The sequence below is a fragment of the Penicillium subrubescens genome, assembly GCF_028828155.1.
Source record: "Penicillium subrubescens strain IBT 31985 chromosome Unknown utg000003l_segment0_segment0, whole genome shotgun sequence".
NCBI classification, from domain to species: Eukaryota; Fungi; Ascomycota; class Eurotiomycetes; order Eurotiales; family Aspergillaceae; genus Penicillium; species Penicillium subrubescens.
The window spans coordinates 1389433-1413974 of NW_026643153.1; the positions used below are offsets into that span (position 1 = coordinate 1389433).

General features: G+C 50.3%; 8 protein-coding genes across 8 annotated transcripts; 4 read left to right on the plus strand and 4 right to left on the minus strand.

Annotated features, from left to right (window-relative positions):
• Positions 1–2268: 2268 nt before the first annotated feature.
• Positions 2269–3207, minus strand: N7473_004527 (putative catechol dioxygenase; the record flags this gene model as incomplete). The annotated part of the gene is made up of 1 exon (XM_057150467.1): positions 2269–3207. The coding sequence occupies one exon, from the start codon at positions 3205–3207 to the stop codon at positions 2269–2271; it is 939 nt and encodes a 312-aa protein (XP_057010577.1).
• A 762-nt stretch (positions 3208–3969) lies between these two features.
• On the plus strand, positions 3970–5325 carry N7473_004528 (lactonase family protein; the record flags this gene model as incomplete). The annotated part of the gene is made up of 2 exons (XM_057150468.1): positions 3970–4330; positions 4496–5325. 2 exons carry the CDS (start codon positions 3970–3972, stop codon positions 5323–5325), a joined length of 1191 nt encoding a protein of 396 aa, XP_057010578.1.
• Positions 5326–5861: 536 nt separating this feature from the next.
• On the plus strand, positions 5862–7523 carry N7473_004529 (putative alpha/beta hydrolase; the record flags this gene model as incomplete). The annotated part of the gene is made up of 1 exon (XM_057150469.1): positions 5862–7523. The coding sequence occupies one exon, from the start codon at positions 5862–5864 to the stop codon at positions 7521–7523; it is 1662 nt and encodes a 553-aa protein (XP_057010579.1).
• Positions 7524–7802: 279 nt separating this feature from the next.
• sitA (TOR signaling pathway phosphatase SitA) lies at positions 7803–9184 on the plus strand (the record flags this gene model as incomplete). Its single annotated transcript, XM_057150470.1, has 4 exons — positions 7803–7956; positions 8024–8438; positions 8501–8832; positions 8895–9184. 4 exons carry the CDS (start codon positions 7803–7805, stop codon positions 9182–9184), a joined length of 1191 nt encoding a protein of 396 aa, XP_057010580.1.
• A 4307-nt stretch (positions 9185–13491) lies between these two features.
• Positions 13492–14694, minus strand: N7473_004531 (retrotransposon gag protein; the record flags this gene model as incomplete). The annotated part of the gene is made up of 1 exon (XM_057150471.1): positions 13492–14694. The coding sequence occupies one exon, from the start codon at positions 14692–14694 to the stop codon at positions 13492–13494; it is 1203 nt and encodes a 400-aa protein (XP_057010581.1).
• Positions 14695–16775: 2081 nt separating this feature from the next.
• Positions 16776–17199, minus strand: N7473_004532 (uncharacterized protein; the record flags this gene model as incomplete). The annotated part of the gene is made up of 2 exons (XM_057150472.1): positions 16776–16923; positions 16985–17199. 2 exons carry the CDS (start codon positions 17197–17199, stop codon positions 16776–16778), a joined length of 363 nt encoding a protein of 120 aa, XP_057010582.1.
• Positions 17200–18217: 1018 nt separating this feature from the next.
• On the plus strand, positions 18218–20369 carry N7473_004533 (putative phenol 2-monooxygenase; the record flags this gene model as incomplete). Its single annotated transcript, XM_057150473.1, has 6 exons — positions 18218–18727; positions 18809–19693; positions 19755–19929; positions 19988–20104; positions 20171–20246; positions 20318–20369. 6 exons carry the CDS (start codon positions 18218–18220, stop codon positions 20367–20369), a joined length of 1815 nt encoding a protein of 604 aa, XP_057010583.1.
• A 2925-nt stretch (positions 20370–23294) lies between these two features.
• N7473_004534 (uncharacterized protein) lies at positions 23295–24542 on the minus strand (the record flags this gene model as incomplete). Its single annotated transcript, XM_057150474.1, has 1 exon — positions 23295–24542. The coding sequence occupies one exon, from the start codon at positions 24540–24542 to the stop codon at positions 23295–23297; it is 1248 nt and encodes a 415-aa protein (XP_057010584.1).

The following is a 24542-nucleotide window of genomic DNA, read 5'->3' on the forward strand; positions in this document are numbered from 1 at the left end:
AGATCGTTTCGATAAGAAATGGCTAAGCATCAAGTGATAATCACTCATGAAACAGGAACCTGTTGATCATCGCCGCACTGGTGTTGGGCTCGCAGTTGTTCTTCTGGCCAGGTGTTCCAATGACCCGCAGAATGAAACTACTGTATGTGAGACCGATGGACGCCAATAATGATTCAATGAAACACTGAATACCCTGTCAATATGCATCTCGTATTCATCCAAGTTGACACTTTTCCTAATGTGGAAGTCATTTGAGATTATCCGTGCTGCGGGACGAGAACGTGAGCAGGGGTACTCATCCCTTTCGCTGCTATTTACCCCGATGTCGATTTAACGCTTTTACTACGTTGTGCATCCTCGTTCTATGAGATGATGTTTCATCAACCTGCAGGGCCTTTCAACCGCTGAACCTCTCGAGTGTATTGCGTCTTAGATATCTGCGGCTCTTTAGGCCTCTATCTACTGGATTTCGATCCCATGACCAATTGGGCTCAAAAGGGAAGAGACTAATGTCGCATGTTAGTTTGGATTCATTCCTCTCTTGCTCCTCCATCGTCACCCCTTTTCTGCTAGTATCAACAGCCTAAATTGCATCGGCCGACAATTGGAGATTTACTTCGAGACTCTGTCCAGTATGGCCTCTGGCAAGCATGTTCTCAGGGGATGATTTATGCAAGCTAACTAATGCTCACAAATCAGGTGCTTCCTTATAAAAATGGATACTATCAAAGCCTCAACTAATAACTATGGGGATTGGGGAGCGATATTGTGGGGATGATGTAGTCCCCCCCCCCCTCTTCTCTCCATGTTGAGCCCAAGCCAGGCCAGTCTCTGGGATCTCGACAGAGTATAAAGCAGCTTGCCTCCCTCCCAAGTACCAGCCAATTGAGATATGATTATCCTCTTGACGCTGCCTGTGTTGATGTTCCAGTGGTTGCCTCTTTCTAAGAGGACCATACACTAAAGTCTATTGTTGAATCCCATCCGATCGGTGAACTTCCAACAGTCTGCGCGACATGTGAACAAACTCATCTCCCTGGAAAAGCCGGCGCTTCCTTTATTGGAGTAGAGAATATCCAGAGCTGCCTCGCCCATCGTTGTCTCGTCTCGGTAGCAAGATCAAACCACTCCCGCCCACCGCCGGCATCGTCGCAAATCGCCACAACCGACCGGGAAGTAGTGGCAGCCGAGGGTGCCGATGGGGCGGCAAGGACTTTATCCCCCCGAGTGGGGGAGATCTGGGAAATTTGGAGTCGAGGGGAGGTAAGTGCCGTGCCACGAAAACGAGATGAGACAGGATGGGGGATGCTTGCCCTTTTGGAGGCTTCGGTGTAGATGTGCAAATCGGAGAGGATATGAGCGTTTTGGTGGGTTTGTGTTCAATTGTTCATCTTGTTGTGTGATTTCTACCGCCTCACGCGACCAGCGAAAGAAGGCGAAACTTAGTCAGCACCAAGTAAATTCTACAATTCGAGAATTCGAGCGATTCATGTCCATTTAGTTCATCATAATCCGGTTTGAAGTCGACTCAATCATAAGATATGCACCCATTCCATCAATTATATATATTTCGACTGGAGATACATAAATTCGAAGAGTAGCGACAGCTCAGACGCAAGTACCTTGACGGAGTCTTCCAGATCGACCAACTTCAAACTCGATGCGGAGAATCCGGAGAACGACCTGCCGTACAGACTTTGAAGCACGCGACATCAACAGTAACAACCAAATGAATAAAAATTAAAATGAACATGCGAACTGTACATCAAGAAATGATGTCAACAAACATCGGAAAATAAGCATATTTTCCGGGCTTGTGATTGGTCCAACTTAAAAAATGATGTGCAGGGTGCACTGCAGCTGCAGGCGGATTCCCAATAGTTAATCGTCCCCCGGACGCCTCCTGGGGACTATGGCAGAACCTGGTTAATGTAGATGGGGCTGGGCTGGGTCAATGGCCTGACTACTACGAGGCTAGGTCTTATATGAAGCTTTATCAAGTCAATGCTAATGCATGTTTTATCTGTGTCATATGGTTCTTTCGTATGCACATCAATCAAATTTCATCTCATCTGGGTCTTTTTGCTGAGTACAGTACATGAGAATCAATGAACCCCAAAGACAACAGGAGGTTTTAAAATCACAAAATGAAAAGCCAAAAATAAATCGCTAAGTCCACAAATGCAAATGCTAGAACAGATCGTCTCAGGGACAAGATGGTGGAGAACTCCACATCAGCCCTATATCACATCACATATTGAACGCTCTTTACAGCTTGTTGCCCATAGCACGCTCAAACGAAGACTTGGGGGGAGCCGAGTTGGGGTTGGGGTGGTGCTTCTTCTGGGCCATGGTGACGTTGTACTCCAGGTCGAGCTCGGCCTTGGGGTCATCAGTCTTGGGCTTGAAGTCGACAACAAGGTCATCCTTGACAGCGAAGACAGAGTCGATCTTCAAGTGGGGGTCGGTGCTGGGGTAGATCTGGTTGATGACAGTGGCGTAGTCGGGGTGGGTGATCATCAAGTGGATGTGAGCGGGGCGCATGGCGGAGCGGTCCATAAGGTTGAGGAGGACACCGGCGGGGCCATCAGTGGGCAGAGAGTAGGCGGTAGGGTGGTAGCAGTACCAGTAGAACTCGCCGTTGGCGTTGGAGCGGAACTTGCCACGGAGGTTGTTCTCACTCTGGTTGGGGTCCTGGAAGTCGTACTGGGCGTTGGCGGAAGCCTGCCAGATGTCGAGGACGGCGCCCTCGATGGGCTTGCCGGTCTCCATGTCGGTCAGACGACCGTGCATGTAGGTGACGCGACCGTTCTCGAGAGGGTCCTGGATGATGCTGTCACCCAAAGCGCGGAAGGGAGCGTTGGGAGACCAGAAGGGGCCGAGAATGACGTTGGAGGTGGGGGAGAGACCCTGCTCGGTGACGATCTTGTTGGCGATCTCATCGACGAGAGACTCGAGACCGATCACATCACAGCAGCGGTGGCCCTCGTTACGGATGGGGGTGCTGATGGCACCAATGGAGTTGATGAACTCGACACCGAGCATCCACTCGGCGGGGGTGAGCTCGACCTCACGGGCAAAGTCGTGGATGTGACGGATGAGAGCACCGAGGAGGACACGAGCACGCTCGGGGGTCTTGGGACCCATGGCGTTGACCACCTGGTCAGTGAAGGTAGGGTCGAAACGGTGGTTGGTGGAGGAAGACATTGTGAAGGTGGTGGTATATACTAGAGAAGTATAGAGGATAGGGTATAGAGTGGATCTGGGGAAAGTCGATCACAAGAGACGGGGTTGGGGATGAGGATGAAGAAAAAAAGAAGGTGACCACGAGATGAGCAGGAGGCTTTTATAAGATCCATCGAGGACAGCTCCAGATCTCCAATGGTTCCATGTGTTCCATGTGTTCCATAATGGTTTTACCCCAGTTTGTTCCGATGGCAAAATAACGGAGAGTTGCGGCGGCAAGTCAACAGACAGAGAGTTCACTAGAACTCTGTCAACTCTCGGCCAACTCGGCAGCAGCCCCCCGCCCAACAGCCGATGGCCCCGGGATTGTGTTTTGCACAGTGCCGGTTGGTCAACTGCCTGAACATTCACCTTTACACTTCTCAGAATCGCCACGAATGGAGTTGGGCAGTGGATTAACCCGGGGTTCAGCCACTCATAGCCATGCTCGAGGCTGTTCAAGGTTGAATCATGATGGAATGAGCCCAGGTATTGTTCGTTTTTCCACCCCCCCCCCCCCAAGACTGGCCTAGACAGCCCCCGAAAATGGTCAATCGCATCGGTCGGAGCTACACTCTAGTCCCTACTGTACCCAGCACTATTGGAGTCTATACGCGTGCCGCCCCTCGCTGCCGGACCCCTCGACCTCCCCGCAACTCCACCAGCGCATAGACGAATCCCGCCCGGCTCAAGATTAGCGACGGATATAGTCTGTATCCTTCGCTCGGGATTGTTCAACATCGTATGATCCGTTCATTGCGCTCGTGGGCTCCTGCCTTTCTCAATTCCTCTTACCCCATCACTCCAATTTCCCTCCGTTCGCGATCCTTCAGTACATCGCCAACCCTCGCCATGAAGCATCATTTGATGGTCGGAACGTGGGTCGCCCCCGGGCGCATCTACACCGTTCAATTCGACGATGAGGCTCTGACCTTAGACCTGGTCAAGAAGACCGATATTCCAGAGGCTGAGCCCATCTCGTGGATGACCTTTTCCCACGATAAGAAGACCATCTATGGAGCGGCTATGAAGAAGTGGAACAGCTTTGCCGTCAACAGCCCTACCGACATTGTTCACCAAGTGTCGCACCCGGTCGCGGGTCACCGTACGTACTTGATCTGCTCTTCCCAGGATGCGAATGCGAAAAGGAGCTATTGAAGAGGCTCGAAATATTCTTTTTTTAAAGAAAACAAAGAGAATTATGCGGGGGCAATATCTTCGTCAAATTGCTTGCTATGACTAACAAGATATCTTTTTCTTCGCAATTCAGCTCTCGCTGCCAGCGCCGAAACCAACACCCGCGCCATCTTTGTGCTCGCCGCCCACCAGCCTCCCTACAACGTCTACGGCAACCCCTTCTATAAACACGCCGGCTTTGGCAATGTCTTCTCCGTCAAGCCCGATGGTGCGCTCGACACCAATGTCCAAAACTACGAGTACGACCCCAACACGGGCATCCACGGCATGGTCTTCGACCCTACCGAGACCTACCTCTACTCGGCCGATCTCCAGGCCAACAAGATCTGGACGCACATCAAGGATGCCGAGACGGGTCAATTGACCCTGCTGGACTGCCTCGAGGCGCCCGCCCCCGGTGACCACCCCCGCTGGGTCGAGATGCACCCCAGTGGCAAGTACCTGTATGCCCTAATGGAGGCCGGAAATCGTCTGGCCGTCTACGTGATCGATGAGCGCACTCACAAGCCCGTCTTCACCCACATCACCTACCCTCTGCTCCCCTCGGGTCTCCCACCCCGCAACAAGTACCGCGGCGACGTCACCTTCACCACTCGCAGCGGCGAGTATCTCTTCGCAACCACCCGTTCCAACCACTTCGACGTGACTGGCTACATTACCGCATTCAAGCTGGGCCCCTCCGGCGAGATCGAGCGCCAGCTCTTCATCAACCCCACCTCCACCAGCGGTGGTCACTCCAATGCTGTCAGCCCTTGCGACTTCAGCGATGAGTGGTTGGCGCTGTGCGATGACCAGCTGGGTTTTGTCGAGATGTACCGCTTCCGCGACGAGAAGCTCGCCCGTGTGGCCCGTGTCGACATTCCCGAGCAGGGCTTTGGCATGAACGCCATCTGGTATGATTAGACGAATATTATAACACGAATGTTTATGGTTTAGAGAAGAGAGGACAAATGCATATATAGAGCTGATCACTGTTGGGGTTTTCATGGAGCTATATTCAACCTTGAACAACTTGAAGGCGCATGAGAAAGATGGGATTCAAGAATAATAGCATTACCAAGAAATTCTAAATGAATATACAACCATCTAATAGTCGCGCTATACACCTTCAAAAATGGACCTTTAACTTGTTATTCCGGGGTTTGATGTTTGATCTGAACGTGGAGGGGAACCCCAATAAGAAGTCGAGGGGCAAAATCGGCAGTTTCCATCGGGTGCGTGTTGCTTTCTTCCGGCTGAGGGGCACTGCCGGTTTCTCCACGAAAAGCGAAAGACCATGACGATGGGCTCCGGAACCGGGGAAAACGAAGGAGAGAGAGAGATCATAAAGTTATCGGAGACTGAGAATTGATAACCTTCTTTCCTTCCTTTCCTCCTTGTGATCTCCTTGCCCATATCTCGGTATAATCTGTATACTTCGAGAGCTATATACCCCCACCATGCCGACCCCAGGTCTCCTCTACGTGACGATGCAGCCGCAGGGCTCGCTGCCCGATGCTCAGTTCCACGACTGGTACAACACCGAGCATGGCCCTCTGCGCCTGCGTTTGCCCTTTGTCACCAACGGCTTCCGTTTCCGTGCGACCGACGGCGAGAAGCCCGAGTATGTGGCTCTCTACGATATTACCGACATGGACGAGTTGACGCGCAAGACCTACCTGGATCTGCGCACGGATCTGATCAAGACCGAGCGCGAGAAGAAGACCATGGCCCAGATTGACGTCGGTCGGCTGCTGTACGACTTGGTCGATGAGCGCAGCTCGCCCAACTTCCGCCCGTTGGAGGACCAAGCCGATACCGATGCCGAGACCCACGGAAGCGTCCTCGTCGCCGTCACCACTGCCACTCACCCCGACCCCGAGAAGCAGGCCGAGCATGACCGCTGGTATCGCGAGGAACACTTTGAGATGCTCTCTCGCGTGCCGGGCTGGCGCCGTAGCCGTCTGTTTGTGACTTCATCCATTGACCCCAAGGCTCCTCGTGAGTCGCTCGCCCTCCACGAGTACTCCCCCGTCAACGGTCTCGGGGGTGATGTCCACAAGGCCGCCATGAACACCCCGTGGCGCCAGAAGCTGCAGGATACCGTGGTCACCTCCAAGAAGCGCCGCGTTTATCAGTGGTACTACACCTTTGGTCCCGCCCCGCGAGAGCTGTCCTCCCTGGCCTCTCCAGACTGCGTGGGACCCTGGTCCTCCAACGATGGCAAGACCCGTACCTTCCCTTCCACCACTCGCCCGGCCGTCGAGTCCTTCATCACCACCAAGGATGGTGTTGAGATCCCCTACCGCTTGGAGGGTAGCCTTGACCCCCAAGCGCCTGTTGTGGTGCTCAGCAACTCTATCCTCGTTAACTGGAACATCTGGGACCGCTTCGTGGATGCCTTCTTGGCTCGCAAGGAGAACCAGCGCTACCGCGTTGTGCGGTACCTGGCCCGTGGCCGCCGTTCTGCCAGCGGCGAGCAGCCCGTCACCGTGGACCTCCTGGCCTCCGACGTGGCCGATCTCCTCGAGGCCCTCCGTGTGCCTCCCAAGGCTGCCCGTTTGATCGGCGTCAGCCTGGGCGGTGTCACCGTCCTCAACACCTCTCTCCTGTACCCCGAGCGCGTCGGCGCTTTCATTTCCTGCGACACCAACTCCTCCGCTCCCGAGTCCAACCGCAAGGCCTGGGGTGACCGTGTCGCCATGTCGGAGCAGGAAGGCTCCACCGACCCCGAGACCAACGAGCCCATCGTCGGTGAGCAGCTGGCCGAGATCACGACCCGACGCTGGTTCGTCCCGGAGTCGTACGAGACTCAGCCCGAGGTGCTGGCCACCGTCAAGGAGGCCGTGCGCACCAACAGCTTGAAGGGCTTTGCACACAGCGTGAACGCCCTCTGCGCTTACGATATCCGCGAGCGCATGGCCTCGGCCACCGTGCCCGGTTTGTTTGTGGCTGGTGCCAACGACGGTGTCCTGCCCCAGACTATGCAGAAGATGGCGGCTGATTTGAAGGGTGATGCGGAGCTGAAGATCATTGACAAGGCGGGTCACTTGCCTATGGTTGAGCAGCCCGAGGCCTTTGCGGATGTGGTGACTGAGTTCTTGAGCAAGATTGACGGCTGAATGGGTATTTATGATGGGATGATCATGTAGATAGAGAGGGTTTTGAAAAGAGATACATAGCGAGTGACAAATTTTATGACTTATTATACAAACATTAAACATATAAATTCCTCAAATGTCAACTGAACCTGTCATGTCACAAGTCACCGGTCACTAGCCACAGTCACCAGTCGACGGTCCCACTGCGGCGCCCGACGACCGCCAGCCGCGCAGTTCCTCTTCCTCCTCCCCCGCCTTCACTCCTGCACTTCCACTCTTCCTCCGTTAAATCGCCTCGCCATGACCGACAATAAGGTCCCTCAACCGGGACCCGCCAAACTCAAGCGCAATGCTGGCCCTGACGAGTGGCTTGAGGCCGCCAAGGACTGCAAATACCTCTCCGAGGCCCACATGAAGCAGCTGTGTGAGATGGTCAAGGAGTATATGATGGAGGGTGAGCAAAGAGGAACACAAAAACCGACCAAGTAGACCATATCAGACTAACTCGATCGCTCGCATAGAATCCAATATTCAACCCGTATCCACCCCCGTCACCATCTGCGGTGATATCCACGGCCAGTTCTACGACTTGCTCGAGCTCTTCCGTGTCTCGGGCGGCATGCCCGATGGTTCGGCGCTCGATGCACCCAAAACCTCTCCCTCCGTCATCACATCTGCCGACATTGAACCCCCTTCTACCATCACCGATCCCAAACTCCGCAAGAAACTCCGCGGACCCAGTTCCAACACCAAGGCTGACGGCGACGAGGAGGCGGAGGAGGAGACGGAACCAAATGCCAACCCGCACAGTCGATCGAATAGTCAGACATCAGAGGCGCTTCAGCTGAAGAGCAATTTCGTGTTTTTGGGAGATTACGTCGATCGTGGATATTTCAGTTTGGAGACGTTGACGCTATTGCTGTGTCTTAAGGCGAAGTGAGTGATGTCGACCGTCGGACAAGGTATCATGACAAATGCTTACTCGCCGGGTGATTTAGATATCCGGATCGAGTTACGTTGGTACGCGGTAACCACGAATCCCGCCAGATTACCCAAGTCTACGGTTTCTACGAGGAATGTTTCCAAAAGTATGGCAGTGCTTCGGTGTGGAAAGCCTGCTGCCAGGTCTTCGATTTCATGACGCTGGGCGCCATTATCGACGGCAAGGTGCTGTGTGTACACGGTGGACTGAGTCCTGAGATTCGAACGTTGGATCAGGTGCGGGTTGTTGCTCGTGCTCAGGAGATTCCTCATGAAGGTGCTTTCTGTGACCTGGTCTGGTCGGATCCCGATGATGTGGAAACGTGGGCTGTTAGTCCTCGTGGAGCAGGTAAGACATAGGTTCGATGACTTTTATGTATGATTCAAATTACTAAGCTTGTGCTTGTCTAGGTTGGCTATTCGGTGATCGTGTTGCAGATGAATTCTGCCATGTCAACGATCTCTCTCTGATCGCTCGCGCGCATCAACTGGTGAACGAAGGATACAAATACCACTTCACCAACCAAAATGTCGTCACCGTGTGGAGCGCACCGAACTACTGCTATCGATGCGGTAACCTAGCCTCGGTGTGCGAAATTGGCGAAGACCTCAAACCCACATTCAAGCTATTCAGCGCCGTCAGCGACGATCAACGGCACATGCCCAACTCGCGGCCGGGCCGCAGCGAATATTTCCTGTAAGATGACTGCGATATTTTGCACGGGCGTCGGCGTTTTATTGTTCTTGGGAATGGCAAATTTTCCTCCGTTTATCTTGAGGGAGGGAATTCATGAGCATTATATAATGATCTTAGAGACGAATTGAATGTCTGAGCCACTGGCTCATGAATGATCGATCATATATAGTTTGAAGAGCGAAAAATTTGTCTCGAATACGTTCCGACCGAAGAACAGCCGATGGAATCACCAAGCCTCTAGGTCCCTGTCTGTTCATGAAGTTCTGCACGCTCTCAGGAATTGGCACAAAAGAACTCATAAAAATCGTGTAAACGCGACGGCTCTTTTCTACTAATTCTCCTCCTCGAGGTTTTGAGTCGATTTACCGCGACCTAACCTTGTACATATATTCAGCTTCGCCTCGCAAGTTGTGAAGGGCTGAAGCAAGACTTAGATTCAATCTAACTAGGCCAACATGCTGTTTACAAAAAGCTTAAGGAGGGGAAGTTTATCCCGCGCGTTCTCCACGTCAATACGCCAAGGTCTCGTGATACACGTGACCTATATCGGGCACTGGCCCGTGACAATACCCCCTCCCAGCCTCAATCTCGTTAGGGGCACGACGATATGGGCTTCGGTGCCGATTTGCTGGCGAATCACATCCGAAACGGTGCCGTGCTGCGCTTCAAAGGCATCCAAGGCGCTGCAATCCTGCACTGAGTCTAGCCTTTCCCACGTCTGTTCTGCCCATCCTCTCCATTTCACTAACGCCTCGTCACGATATCCTCGCCCAATCTTCCTCCTTCGTACGGCTAGGATTTGCTCTACGTCGTATTCCTCTTCTCCGTTAACTAGTAGTGGTGGTGGTTGTGAATCGTCTACTAACTGAGATGGGAATGGGTCCGTTGCTGCTGGGCGAACTAACTCAATATGGAACACTGGGTGTATACCAGTAGGCACATCAAGTCGGACTGTGAACGGCGACGGGACGTCTACTACTCGGTATCGAGCATGTAGCCAATCTAACTTCTTTGACGGTCGCTGTGTGCGTACGTTCCGCAGATTTAGCCAAACCCAGTCATCCTTTTTGTAGATAGGCGCTGCCTGTCGACGTCGGTTCGCTTGCTCTTCTTGAAGGGCCTGCGCGGAAGCAATAGCGGCCTGGGACCAATCGGTAGCTTCTCGTAGGCGATTCACGAACGTTTCGCCTGCCTTTCGTGGTGGGGTCAGGGCGTCTTGTAGTTGCCCTGCTTCGTCAATGCCAATCGGATCAACATGGTAACCGTGGGTGAAGAAGAATGGCGAGATTCCTGTTGAAGCGGCATCACGATTATTGATTGCCACGGCGACTATTGGTAGTAGATCCTTCCAGTTATCCTGTGCGTATGTAGTGAACACGCGTAGAATTCGTTCGATCTCCTGATTGGCACGCTCTGTTGCACCGTCGGTCTGGGGATGGAAAGCAGTGGATAATCGGCGTTGAATCGATAGCCTTTCGCATACTCTTTCCCAGAAGGAACTCACAAATTGCGGGCCGCGGTCGCTCACAATCGCTAGTGGCACCCCATGATGCATATAGAAGTGTGTGAGGAACACCTCTGCTACATCCTCTGCTGTTGTATTCTTCATTCCGATCAGAATCACGCTCTTTGTCAACCGATCTGTTATCACCATACAGTTCGTTGCTCCCGTGGGTCCGGAGGGTGGTAGCCCGGTGATAAAGTCAACGGATATTTCAGCCCAGATTCGCTGGGGGATTGGTAGCGGTTTCAGTAACCCATGTTTCGTGTCTCGCCATACTGAGCTCCGTCCGCACACTGTACAGTTCCGGAGGAAACGTCGTACGTCTTTCGCCGCTCCTGGCCAGAAGAACCGTCGAGAAAGTATCGAATAGGTAGCGTCTCGCCCAGGATGCGCCGTAACGTGTGAATCGTGGATCTTCTGTATAATTCCTGTGCGTAGAACCTCGTTGTCTGGAATCCAGAGTCGCTGTCTGAAGTGAAGCACCCCTCGATCATCTAAATGGCACTCCGATAGGCTGGTCTTAATGTTCGTTTCGGCAGCGATTCGGCGCTCTCCCGTTAGCAAAGCGTTGGAGATTCGTTGGTAGATCGAGTCAGACGCCCTTGCCTTTTTCCATTCTGTCTGAAGTTCCGGTTCATCAAAGAGGGGGATATCTCTTTCGAAATCGATCTCCTCACTGGGTTGGCTGTCGGCTGATTGAAGTTTTAGCCGACCCGTTTTGATCTTGACCCTTTTGAGTAGGATTCGGAAGCGATTCGACAGCCTTTCGTCAGTGATACTCTTAGGCATATCCTGACTCCGTCGTGATAGTGCATCCGGCCTTACTGCAAGCTTGCCAGGGCGATAACGGAGGTCAAAGTCGAACTCTGTTAAGAGGTCTGCCCATCGCATCTGCCGTTCGTTGAGATGTTGTGCTTTTCCGAAGTATCGAAGGTTTTTATGGTCCGTCACGATAGTGAATCGAGGCACCATTTTCAGCTCAGGTCTCCATTCGCGCAGAGCACGTATAATCGCTAGAAGCTCCTTATCGTGGATCTCGTAGTTTGATTCTGCTGGGGATAGCTTCTGAGATAGGTAGGCGCATGGCCGTAGCTGCCCGTCGGGTCCATATTGCGATAGAACCGCACCAGTTGCCCAGCCGGAGGCATCAGTTTCTACGACTGTTTGACGATCCTCTTCGAAATGTGCTAGGATTGGTGCGTTTATGAAGAGCTCTTTCAGTTCCGTGAAGGCCTGTTGGCAATCGTCGTCCCATTTGAATATAGCGTCTTTCTTCATTAGCCGTGTTAAGGGTGCCGAAAGGTCGGCGAATCGTGGTATAAATGGCCGGTAGAAGTTCGCAAACCCAATAAAGCTTCGCACATCCCGTATAGACTTCGGTCTCTCCCATGCCCTAATAGCTTCCACCTTCTTTAGATCGACGTGAATCCCCTTTCCAGCCTCGACGATAAAGCCGAGGTACTTCACTGAGTCCTGTTCGAATTCCGATTTCGCAATGTCACATTGGAGGCCAGCGTCCATTAGTTTCTGCAGGACTTCGCCGACCTTTCGGCGGTGATCCGCTAGCGTCCCGTTAGTGTAGATAATTATATCGTCAACGTAGGCCGACACGAAGTCATCTAAGTACTCCCGCAGAGTCTGATTGATATACCTCTGGAACGTTGCTGGTGCGCCAGTCAATCCGAACGGGGTTACGTTCCACTCGTAGAGCCCGTATCGCGTCCGAAATGCAGTCTTCCATTCTTCTCCAGGGTGGATACGGATCTTATGGAAGGCTGCGATAATATCGAGCTTTGTGAACCAGCGAGCGTGGCCCATATTCCGTAGCGTCTCTCGAATCAGTGGTAGGGGGTAGCGATCCTTTACTGTTCGTTCGTTTAACCCCCGATAGTCAACACAGAATCGTACGCCGCCGCCTGGCTTCCTAACTAGCAAGATCGGTGCTGCCGCAGGCGATTGGCTTACACGTATGAAGTTCTTCCCAAGCAGGTCTGTTAAGGTCTTTCGTAGGTAAAGAAGCTCTTCCTTGTTCATGCCGTAGAGAGGGCCATATGGCGGTGGCTCTTCGACACCGTTTCGATCGCGTTTCAGAGGGATTTTATGATCGATTCCTGGCCGGTGTGGAGGCAGCTGATCGGCTAACTGTTGGCTAAAAGCGGCAAGCCATTGCCAGTAGTGTTTCGGCAGTTTGTCCTTTGGATCGAGGTACTTCTTTGGTCGTAATGCCTTCTCGATATCGTCTAACGAAACCCTACCGATCTGCAAACGATTTGCATCCGATACGCTCCGTACAAGCTGTTGGATAGAAGAAGCTTCTGTCTGTGCCACGCGTAGCGCCTTCACTCCAGGGGGCCCGATAGTGCGATCCGCGCGGTTCCAACATCTTGTCCGCTCCCCAGACTTTGTGAAGATGTCTAGGTATCCTTTCCGTGCTGAATATCGTCCGTTCACGTCGTGTAGCCATGGGTCCCCAAGTATCATACTGTCGCTTTGGGGTCCGATGATATACGCAAACACGCGGCCTTGTTGCTGGCCGTGGACGTCGAGGTCGAAATGGGTAATGTGGGTGATTCGGTACTGATCCGGCACCACCCCGTCAAGGACTCGTGGCTGTATCTCAATGCGCGGGAGGTCGAGCGACTGGACTAGAGACTCGTTTACCGTTGCATAGCAGCGGCAGCCGCTATCGACGAGAGCTTGTGTAAATTGGATTCCATTCACTCTAGCATCGACTATAAACGGTAATGTCTCACGTTCCAGTAGCTTCTCGACCCCCTTTTGCTCCTGCTCGCGACTTAGAACAGGAGCTACTCTTTTCCCGATTCATCCTCAGTAGTCACACTCTCGTCGTCAGAAGCCGTTATTACTGAATCTAGGTCACTTGCAGGCTTCGACTTCTTCACTTTGACCGTGCGCTCCTTTCCCTTCTTGCTCGAGGTAGTAGCGATACGTGTACCATTCGGCCGTTGTGCCGGTAGGAGCGCGCACCTCGCGATAAGGTGTCCAGATTTTCCACATCGTAGGCATTTCCCTTCAGCACGTCGCCGATCTATCTCGTCCTGACTAACCCATTGAGCTTGTCTCGGCGTTCCGCTTTCGGGTCGGCGGTGTTTCGTGTGTGGTTCGGCACGGGTTACCGACACGGTCGGTGTCCAATCCATTTCATCGCTATTTTGTCTAGGCGAGCGCGGACGACGTGTTCGTTCCTCTTTGTTGATATTAAGGGCATCCATATCTGAGCTGATCTCGTGAAGCCGGGAGATCAGGTCCGCCGAGGTAGCAGGGATGCCTCGATTCATTAACGCATTCGTCATGGTCTTATTGAGCGCGCTAAGAAGGATCTGCCTTTTTGCCTCGTCGTGCCATTCAAGAGCGTCTGCATCAGCGAATTCCTTTTCTAGTCTAGGAAGGAACCTAGAAAAGCTCATGTCTTCTGGTTGTCGAATCTGGTGGAGTCGTCTTGCTGCGCGTGCTTTGATATTCGGGTCTCCGTAGATATTCTCAAGGTGGCCGAGTAAGGCTTGCGGTTCGCCAGTGTTCCGGCGGAGTTTCACGAAGGTTCCAGTATTCTTCCAGGCGAGCTTCTCTAGTCTAGAGAATACGTACATGAATTGGTCTTGAGGGGAACCGATAGCTTCGCCGTCCACACTAAGCTTGTTCTCCATCGAAATGCGCCAGGTTGGCCAATCGCTCGTGCTTCCACCGAATGGTTTTGGGTCCGGGAGACGTGGTTTCGGTCGGTGAACAATCTCTGTTCGTGGGGGAACCGGCACCGATTCGGTGGCTGATCGTGCAGGTGTCGCCTGCCCTTCGTTCGTCGTGGTTGTCGTTATGGCTAGTGAGGCCTGATGCTCCAGCATTGCCTCGAGGCGACGCATCCGCTCCTCTTGAGCAGCATCTTGCTGGTGACGCCGCTCCCTTTCTTCGTTCTGCATAGCCTGGGTCTGTGCTATCTGCTGTAATAGCGTTTGCGCCCACCCGGGAGGGCTCGTCGATTCCTGGTGCTGCATAGCGCCTAGGGGTTGTGTAGCGTGCCGGTAATGCTTCGGTCGCTTTTCGTCCAATGTTCCAGTGTGCCTAGGAATTGAGATCTTCTAGGGCTTTCTAATCCGTCTCGAGCGCTGAGAGATCTATGCGCGAGGATTCCGTTCCGATATGTGTTCGTCACTGAATCGCTTGGGATTCAGGGGTGTTTCCAATGAGTGCCTAGGTCGCTTTCCTAGGGCTTTTCCAATGACCAATGATACTTCTAGGTGTAGAAGGAAGCTTTTTGTATGTGAAGGGCTGAAGCAAGACTTAGATTCAATCTAACTAGGCCAACATGCTGTTTACAAAAAGCTTAAGGAGGGGAAGTTTATCCCGCGCGTTCTCCACGTCAATACGCCAAGGTCTCGTGATACACGTGACCTATATCGGGCACTGGCCCGTGACACAAGTAAGGTAATTTTGAGGGGGAATATTGTGATATATTAGGCTGTAGCTACTCAGGGATAAAGCCGCAATAATAGAAACAATTCCTGCACTATCTATACGAAGTTCTAAGTTGATTTCCAATCAATTTAGACTTCGTGCTGTATATAAAACTCTACATATTCCCTCAAAAAGATAAGTTAAGTATCCTTTGTATCACACCAACCTTAATTTTAGAAAGAAAGCGTATTAATAGCTATCTTTACCTCTCTCTAGTTACCTACGAAAACTTACAGAAGATAACCGATATCGTGTGTATAATACTATCTAAAACAATCCTGCTATAATACTTGAAGATCTTCTTATAAGGTTAATTATAAGAACAAAATATAGTTAATCTAGCGGTTAACATAACTAAAATAGGACTTCAGAAGCGGCGCAAGATAAATCGGCTATATCTTACACCTAACCACGCCGCGAAATATCTTTTATAGCTCTTGCCTATCGCTACTTTATACCCGAGGATTAAAATAGGATCTTCTAGTCGCGTAAGATAACAGTTAAGCGTGAGCAGGGTCTCTAGATAACTTGTTCGAAAGGGAAACAGCTTAAGCAGTTATTTTAGGCTTAGTTCGCTAGCGCTCTACGCAAACTAGTCCTATTCCTCTATTCGGAGACCAGAATGCTAACTAAAAGGGTATTCCAGAAGAGATTATCTACGATCTCTATCAAAGAATATTAGGAATTGTTGAGACACAGCAGCATTTTACTAGCCGCACCACAAATCATAGAATATCCCTCATTATATAATCAATCTTGCTAAGAATCCTTACTATACATTACTGCAGGGACAAAATATCAGACCAAAGGGTCATCAAGAAGAAGCGCTATCAAAGTGCTCAATTGCGGAGAAACTGGCTATACAATTCGTTCATACAGGTTGTAGGGATATATAAATGATATAAAATAGAATCAGTGAAGGAGAAGCGCGTATAGTAGTAGATAGAATATAGCTGCTAGAGTGTTACAGAGGTAATGGAAACACCTCCCTGTCAACATTGATCAAGAGGTTTGTTGGCATAAAAAGTAACTCGGTCGTTCGTGATAATGGATGCAATCAAAAATCAATCCTATTACGAACCAGCATCTCCGGTGTTACTATCGCCTACTCATAAACAAAGAAATCCAACACGCCCCGCACTGACCTTTACCGCGACTAGCTCAAACGTAAATCCTAGCATGTGATTGATCAAACATATACACTGGATAAGTGATTGATAGTAGCTCACGCTAATGTAGACATGGGCACCTCACCGACTATTCCTTGGGCAGCCTGTAGGAAGAAAGTGTCAAGAATACCTGAATACCTTCGAAATACACTAGGATCACCAGGCGGTTGGCGCAACGGAATGAATAGGGAAATATCAAAAGATGAAAAGAGTATTGATTCCTGTTAATTATCTACTGGGTTCGAGGGGGTAAAAGTACCCTTGAGAATGCCTGTGACTCGGAGTTCTATATCCTAGGTGGCAAAAGTATGCCCTGAAAGCTCTACTCACAGTGGCCAGTTAGCTCCGTGTAACACGTAGGATCTAACTATTCCTATTGAATAAGGAATAGGAATTAATGACGAGTCTATTTTTCTTTTCATTTCTCCAAGGACAGTCCTACTTTTCATTATTTAGGCGGTAATATAACATGGCAACGAGCCACAACAGTAACCATGTCCAGCGTCCAGAGCACCCTTGAAATCAATATTATGACAGCCGTTGCTTGTTCGCCACATTAATGCATTGAATCCGTATCCACCATCGCTAGTTTCCTCAAAGCTAGGAACTATTAGTGTATTTTCGGCATGAATACTGGAGTTAGAATCAACAAATAACTTACTAGACCGAACATTCCGAGGTGGTGCAACCATTGAATCCCCCATAAAGTTGTGCGGCGTAGGTAGATCTAGTGGTGTAGTCGGTCAAATAGATGTTTTGATAGATAAACCCTGGACTGTTCGGCTTCGATGTGTAGGCGGAAGCGGCAAGCTGGCCACGAAAGGCACTAACGTGGCCAGCTAACAATGTGACTCCGAGGAGACTCAGGAAACTCATCTTCAATCCAACGGTAGGTCAGACCCGAGTAAAAGTGATTTTCGAAGAGTATTGGGGAGTGGGCTTTTATTTCAAGAGCTTGGAATCGTGCGCCTGTAGTTGATTACTAGCTAAAGTAAAGAGGCTGAATCTAGCTCACTCTTCCAGAGCCCCACATGAAATTACATACAACTGCCATATCGGGATAGAACCTTGAAAAGGAGAAAATTTTTCCCTAATTACCCTGAAATGTTTATGTAGAACTCAAGAGCGAAACAGCCGCTATCGAAAGCTACTTCTTGTTGTAGACCAAACCGAATTGATCAATGACGTTCCTCTGTTTCATTTTCTCCTAAGAAAGATATTTTCAATTTTCTTGAGATAGGAGATGACAGATACTCTACACATTAGCGCAGAGATTGATCACTATATAGTAGAGAGAATAAATCTATCAATCATTACTAGCTATAGAAAACCACATAACGAAGCCGTGCTTGGCTAGGAATTATGTCAGACTTTAGTAGTTAACGTAGTTAACTATAGAATGCATTTAAAGATTACGATTTGTTGTCCCGGGTGCCAAGCACGGTTAATCCACACCACGCGGATTGAGATACGAGATACCGGAAGATCTGCTCCGGTGGGTTGAGGGGTTCTGCCCGGTACGAACAGCAGACCATTCAAATGAACGGGCTCTTCGGTAGATCTGAATTGTCCATCCCGATATCCAACCCCATGGACCCCCCCCCAACCACTCACGGGGTCGGATATCCGGAGTCTACGGCACAAGAATGGCATGACGGATACCATGAGAGCCGATTTACCTTCTGTTTGACACATGCCGAGATGAAGTCCGTCAAATAAGTACTCCAGAGTGGCGGATCAGCTGCCGGAACACATCCCGAATACCCTCGGGATTGATTCCGTACTGCCATAAAAGTCGTCCCCCGCGGGGTATCATCCAGCCTATCTGCATACTAAATTATATCTATATTGAACTCGACTCGACTTGCATATCAAATTCACATCCACATTCACCATGGAAAAAGTCGACGTCCTCATTTGCGGCAGTGGTTCAGCCGGACTATGCGCCGCAACCTGGCTGGCGCGGTACGGCATCCGCTGCAAAGTGCTCGAACGCCGCGACGGACCGATGAAGATGGGCCAAGCTGACGGCGTGCAATGTCGCACGGTGGAGATCTTTGAGAGTTTCGGAATCGGCGAGGAGTTGCTACGAGAGGCATATCATGTTCTCGAGGTCAACTTCTGGGCTGATGAGGGGACTGGGGCTATCAAGAGGACTGGTCGGACGGCGGATACGCAGCCGGGTCTTTCGCATCAACCGCATGTTATTTTGAATCAGGCGCGCATTAATGGGTTGCTTATTGAGTTGATGCAGAAGTATAACGATCAGCAGATTGATTATGGGTATAATGTTACCTCTGTGCAGGTGGATAGTGCAGCGGCTGCGGATCCGGAGGCGTATCCTGTTACGGTGACTGCGGAGAAGGATGGGAAGACGGAGACGTTTGCTGCGAAATATGCATTGGTCAGTACAAACATTCTTGTTGTTGATCGAGTCTTTTTGGGAGGGGTTGTGGATGGAACATCGGACTAACCCATCTTACAGGCCTGTGACGGTGCCCACAGCATCGTCCGCAAAGCTCTTGGATACAAGATGATCGGCGATAGCACCGATGCAGTCTGGGGTGTGATGGATATGGTTCCTCGCACCAACTTCCCAGACTTCCGCAAGAAATCCACCATTCGCTCCAAAGCCGGAAACATCCTGATCATCCCCCGTGAAGGCGATAACAACAACCTGACCCGGTTCTATATCGAGCTGGCCCCGGGCACCAACCCCAAGGACGTGACATTGGAGAACCTCCAGAGCCAGGCACAGGCTATCCTCCAACCTTACGATATCGAATTCGTCGAGACAGTCTGGTGGTCTGCGTATTCGATTGGCCAACGCCATGCCGATTTCTTCCACAAGGATCACCGTGTCTTCTTGGCTGGTGACGCCTGTCACACGCACTCGCCCAAGGCTGGCCAGGGTATGAATGTTAGCCTGCAGGATGGGTATAATATTGGTTGGAAACTCGGCGAGATCTTGACCGGTCTGGCTGATCCGTCTCTTCTCGAAACCTACGTGTTGGAGCGGAAGAAGACTGCTCTCGACCTGATCAACTTCGACCGTTACTTTTCCAAGCTTTTCAGCTCTGGGGCTAACACATCTCCTGCTGAGTTCCAAGAGGGATTCATCCAGTCTGGAAAGTATACGGCTGGATTGACTGCCAAGTATGATGTTTCTCCTATCACAACTGCGTTGGAGAGCACGCAGCTTGCCTCGAATGTCGTGGTTGGCATGCGTCTGCCCAGTGCCCAGGTTGTGCGGTTCTGCGATTCCAAGCCCCTGCAGTTGATGAAGTCGCTCAAGTCGGATGGCCGGTGGCGTATCATGGCTTTTGTGGGTGATTTGACTGTTGCGGAGAATAAGACCAAGCTGAACAAGGTAAGTCCGCTATCGATTCTTTTTTACCATAAAGAGATCTTTTCTAATCCGAGGTTTACAGCTCGGAGAATATCTATCATCACCTGATAGCCCCGTTCATAGATTCACGCCCAATTTCCAGGATGTGGACAGCCTGATTGAGACTATTGTGATTGGCCACGGAAAGCGTCACGATGTCGAGTTGGAGCAGATCCCAGAAGCGTTCTACCCAGTCGCTGGCAAGAATCAAACCAGAGGTGAGTTCTCTCGATACCCATTGCTGCATACACAGTAATCTCATCTTTTCTTTACCAGATCTCCACAAAATCTACTACGACGACGAGAGTCACAACCAAGGCCACGGCCATGCATACGAGTACCTCGGCATCAACCCTCAACAAGGAGCCTTGATCATCGTCCGACCCGATCAATGTAAGTTCTTTCTCTTATCTCACTCTCGCATCGTTGGCTTTCAATTTACTAACCCATTCAATTCAGATGTTTCCGCGGTGTTGGACGTCAACGACTACGCCCAGATTGGCAAGTTCTTCGCCGGCTTCCTGAAACCCCAAGTGTAGGTGGGTGCCTCCCTCGTCAAGTATGGTGCAAGCACGCTAAAATGGCATCATCCTACTACAGGGCCAGGGCCATGGAGCATAGCTATCGCACGGCCAGTCCGCTTGAGAGCAGACTGTAGTGAATACCCCCTTTTCTTTTCTGCATTGTATATCACATTACGTATAGAGAGTTCTGCTTATCAAAACTTCATGAAACAGTTCATTTTCTCATGTTAGTCATTGTGTTTAGGGAAATAGTAACTAACTAACTAGTTAACTGAGTAAGTTAATTAGACAAGCTTTGCAAATTGCCCTCTTACAAAGTGCAAACTCAGCCATTCAGAAATAAAGTAGATGTATATGCGGTTATATAGACCGGATAATATCTGGCGGGTGGGGCTTTCCTATCTCAACTGCCGCTGCTTTTATGAGGGCGCTCAGGCTCAGGCTCAGTGATCAATCCAGGAGAGTTATGTGATAGATGACTAATGCTCAGTGATGGTTCAGTGACCGCTCAGTGACCAATCAGGACTGCTCAGTGATCACTCAGTGCTTCCTCGCCTCTTTAATGCTTTCACGTCCAATCAGCGTTGGTATCTTAGCGTCCTTCTGGCTCTTCCCAAATTGGTCTGGCCTATAGGGTTATTTATTCTGTGAACACTAGCGCGCCTATGTTTGAAGCTGAGTGCCTCCATTTAACCAAAGTACTGTATTCCTACTATTTGTTATGATATACCCTGGCATGAGGTTATTCCCAAGTGTTAGTGCCTCAGGCTTCCTGGACCTGATAAGCCGGCAGGCTTTCTGTGGAGGTTCGCTGGGGCTTCGTCATCAGTATGTAAACGAACTCCTGCAGGTGAAAGAGCTTCAACACTCTATTTCTCCTGATTTCTATGAGATTCTATTCTGATGTATTGCCTCGATTTCATGAAGTTATAAATACTGCCTGTTTTCTATAGCTAAATTGAATCAAGTCTGACACTCTTTTTATTTATATAAGAGACCAAGTGTCAGATTTACGCTGTGTGCATAAACCCTAGGGCGTGTGCTTGTAAGCGCACACAGGTCGATCGAATACCACGATTATGGAAGAGAGACGAAAGTGCAATAGAGGTGGGTCGGCAGCGAACAGGTTGAACAGTGGAGGGTCAACACAGTTTAATCAGAATTGCCTTGAACTCTATTGGTGAGTGAAAATGGTGTCAAACTTATGACATTGTCGTCAAACTTGTTTTATTTTGCTAGGAAAACAGGCAGTATTTATAACTTTAGGTACATAGCAGAATGTCACAGAAAAAGAGTCATGAAAGTCCGAAATAACATGGGGGCATACGAGAGTGTTAGGAAACTCGTCGCTCTTTCCATTTGGTGCAGTAGTTGATAATCAGCATCGTATATCATGAAGTGGTGTATAGGGATGCAGATTTATGCATCCGATTGCATTAGCGCGCATACGCATGCATGCGCTCGCTTATTGCAGGGATATGCACACACACACACGTTGACACCAAGGCCTACCTAATAGTGTAGCTCCAGTCTAATACTGTATATTACCTACCTGACTACTACCTATCTAAGACTGCCGACCCCCCTTTCTTGTGGATAGTTATTCTTCTATGATTGTGGGTTCTTGGCTAAATCGCACAATCACGACCCGACCTTATTAAGAGAGAGTTCTAGGCCTACCTGATTGTATAGTAGTCTAATACTGTACGCTGCCTACCTGACTACTATCAATCTAATACTGCCGACCCCGTCCCTCTATCGATCGCTTGACCTGACCTATACGATTCTTCGCTGATCGTATAATGATTTGACCAACCGTGCATACTTGCTTGCTTGTGCACGCAGAAGGATTTATGCTGACCCTGTAAATCCGACAATATCATACCGAGAAGGCTATATATCGCTGTAGGCTAGCTAGCAACTGGCTAATCTATAGTAACAAGGCCTAATTGCTAAGGCCACGAACCTAGGCTTAGCAACCCCAGCTATCTCGCTAGCCGAATTGGGTATAGTCTACCCGCTAGCCCTGGCCTTAGCATCCCCCATCAAAAATTTCCCAGCCAAAATGGCACCCTTAGGGTAAGGCCCTTCCACGGGATAATCCTAGAATATTATACGATATTTAGATAGAACACACTATCGGATGAAAAGATCTAAAAGATCCGACCAAAAAATATCAAGATTTCGGGTACTTAGGGGGGGGACGTATCAACTCGTCCCCCACCTTGCCAAGACTTTTTTTACTATGGTACCCCCTCCCGGGGACGGGCCCGAATACCTTTAGGGTTACTATCGCGTCGCAGGGAAGGCAGAATAGGGGCCTATGAGGATGTCTGTCAGCTTTATCTTCAGATCTGTCACCTTAAGAAGGTATCCGCTTTAATGGGCCTCGGGAGCGCAGAAGCTCGTTTAGAATCCTCGCCGTCCTGACAACGAGTGCTAGAGCAACGGGCAAGGTGCAGACCGCTGAAGCTAGTAGGTCACACGGACAAGACAATCGAAGGGGAATGGATGCACCCGAGGTTGAAAGGGGTCGAAGTCTATGCTACACTACCACTGAAATAAAAAAAGGCTGGTTTAAAAACACGACCATGCCATCAAAATATTTGTACGACACTGCAGGTACTAGCTCTAGTACACGGCGTTCGTTACTTCTCTATTGGGTGACTGGGCAGACGTTACACTTCTGCAAATTTACGAGCATGTCGGCAAGCGGCTTTATGCTGCCGTTTGACTCGTTGTCTAGAAGCATTTGCCGCCAACTTATCCACTTATCCTGTCGAGCGACCACCTCCGAACTCGGTGGTGAAGCTCGGATACTCGAAGAAGATGTAACCACAGGAGTGGACTAGGCCACCGAAGCGCTGAACAGGGGTAATATGCTCTCTCCGGTGTGCCTGGAACACTCATTTCACCCCTCAATTACCTTACACGGACAGTGAAATCTTAATCATCATTCTCTCTGCGTCATACAGTTTGGAGTAAACGCCTGTTCCGACTATAGGAACAACAAGCGAGTGAGTAACATAAGTCGTAATATATTATACATAGGTCATACATCACTGAGATGATTGAGGTCTTTCATGAGACGGGGGTTTGGTGGGAAGGTCTGATATAGCATCGTATGCCGAAAATGCGGGGAAACCGCAAGTAGCTGGTAACAGGCTTCCCATTCCCATCGTCAAAGAAAATCGATCCAGTCGGTCGCCAATATCATATGACTCGAGGTCAATGTCTTCTGAATGTTTGTTAGCAGAAGATTGGGTCGTGAGACCGACTGGGGTCTGTGGGATCGTGGAAAGATAGAGGGCTTGGTCATCGTGGTTACCACCATTGCGAATCACCAAACCGGACGATTGTGACAGAGTAAAGCATCTTGAGATTGTTCCAAGGGTCGCCAGCAGATGGTCGAGGAAGGCGACAGCCGAGGCGACTCCTTCGCATGTTCCCTGCACCCAGGTAGTAGCATACATCGAAGGCATCACTCCAACAAAATGAGGGGATGGCTCTGTTGATGATAACATGCTCTCAATTTGAACCAAATACTCCTTTGATTCTGATATCTCGGCTATCAGGGAGCCCAGATTGACTGTCGACGCGGGTGCGCTTACTGTGACCAGTTCGTTGGTTGCTGCCAGATAGCCAGGACATTTGGCGACCTCGCTGAAAGCATAGTCCGTCATCTGACCTAGCAGACTCCCAAGTCCCCCTTTATTTTCCGCTCTGGCAATCTCTTCGTTCATAGATGTGCGTCTCCACTCAGGATCGCCCAGAAAGCAAGGAACCCCATTCACAAATGCATCTGCGATCAAGAAAGGTCTCCAAGCCATCAGCATTGCTCGTCCCATTCCCTGCTGATGTGCGGCAGAGCCACGGGCACGCATGAGATGTGCGATACCACGCGCATGGACGATCCAGGAACGGTGACTATTACCGTCTAGAACCTCGTATCCGCCGAGGAGCATTGCAGCGGCCAGTGTCTCGTCAGCAAGCGCTGCCGGTGACTGTAGGAGAGAAGCCAGATTCTGGATTCCCCGACCGTACATATGACGAGCACATAATATTGCTTGCTTGTTCCCTTGCGAGGCCCCCATCAGCAAGGTCATGAGGGCGCGCAGACTCCACACCAAGGCTGGAGGAAACGTGGACCATCCGCTCCGTAGGAAGTCCATCCACTTCACTTGAAGTCGAGATTGGACGCAAGCGTTATGTTTGGGAAAGTAAAGGTTTAGGAATGTGTCGAACGACTCCCTGGTCTGAATACTGATCGCCTCGTAGGCCAGAGCTGGGACGAGCTGTTCATCCAT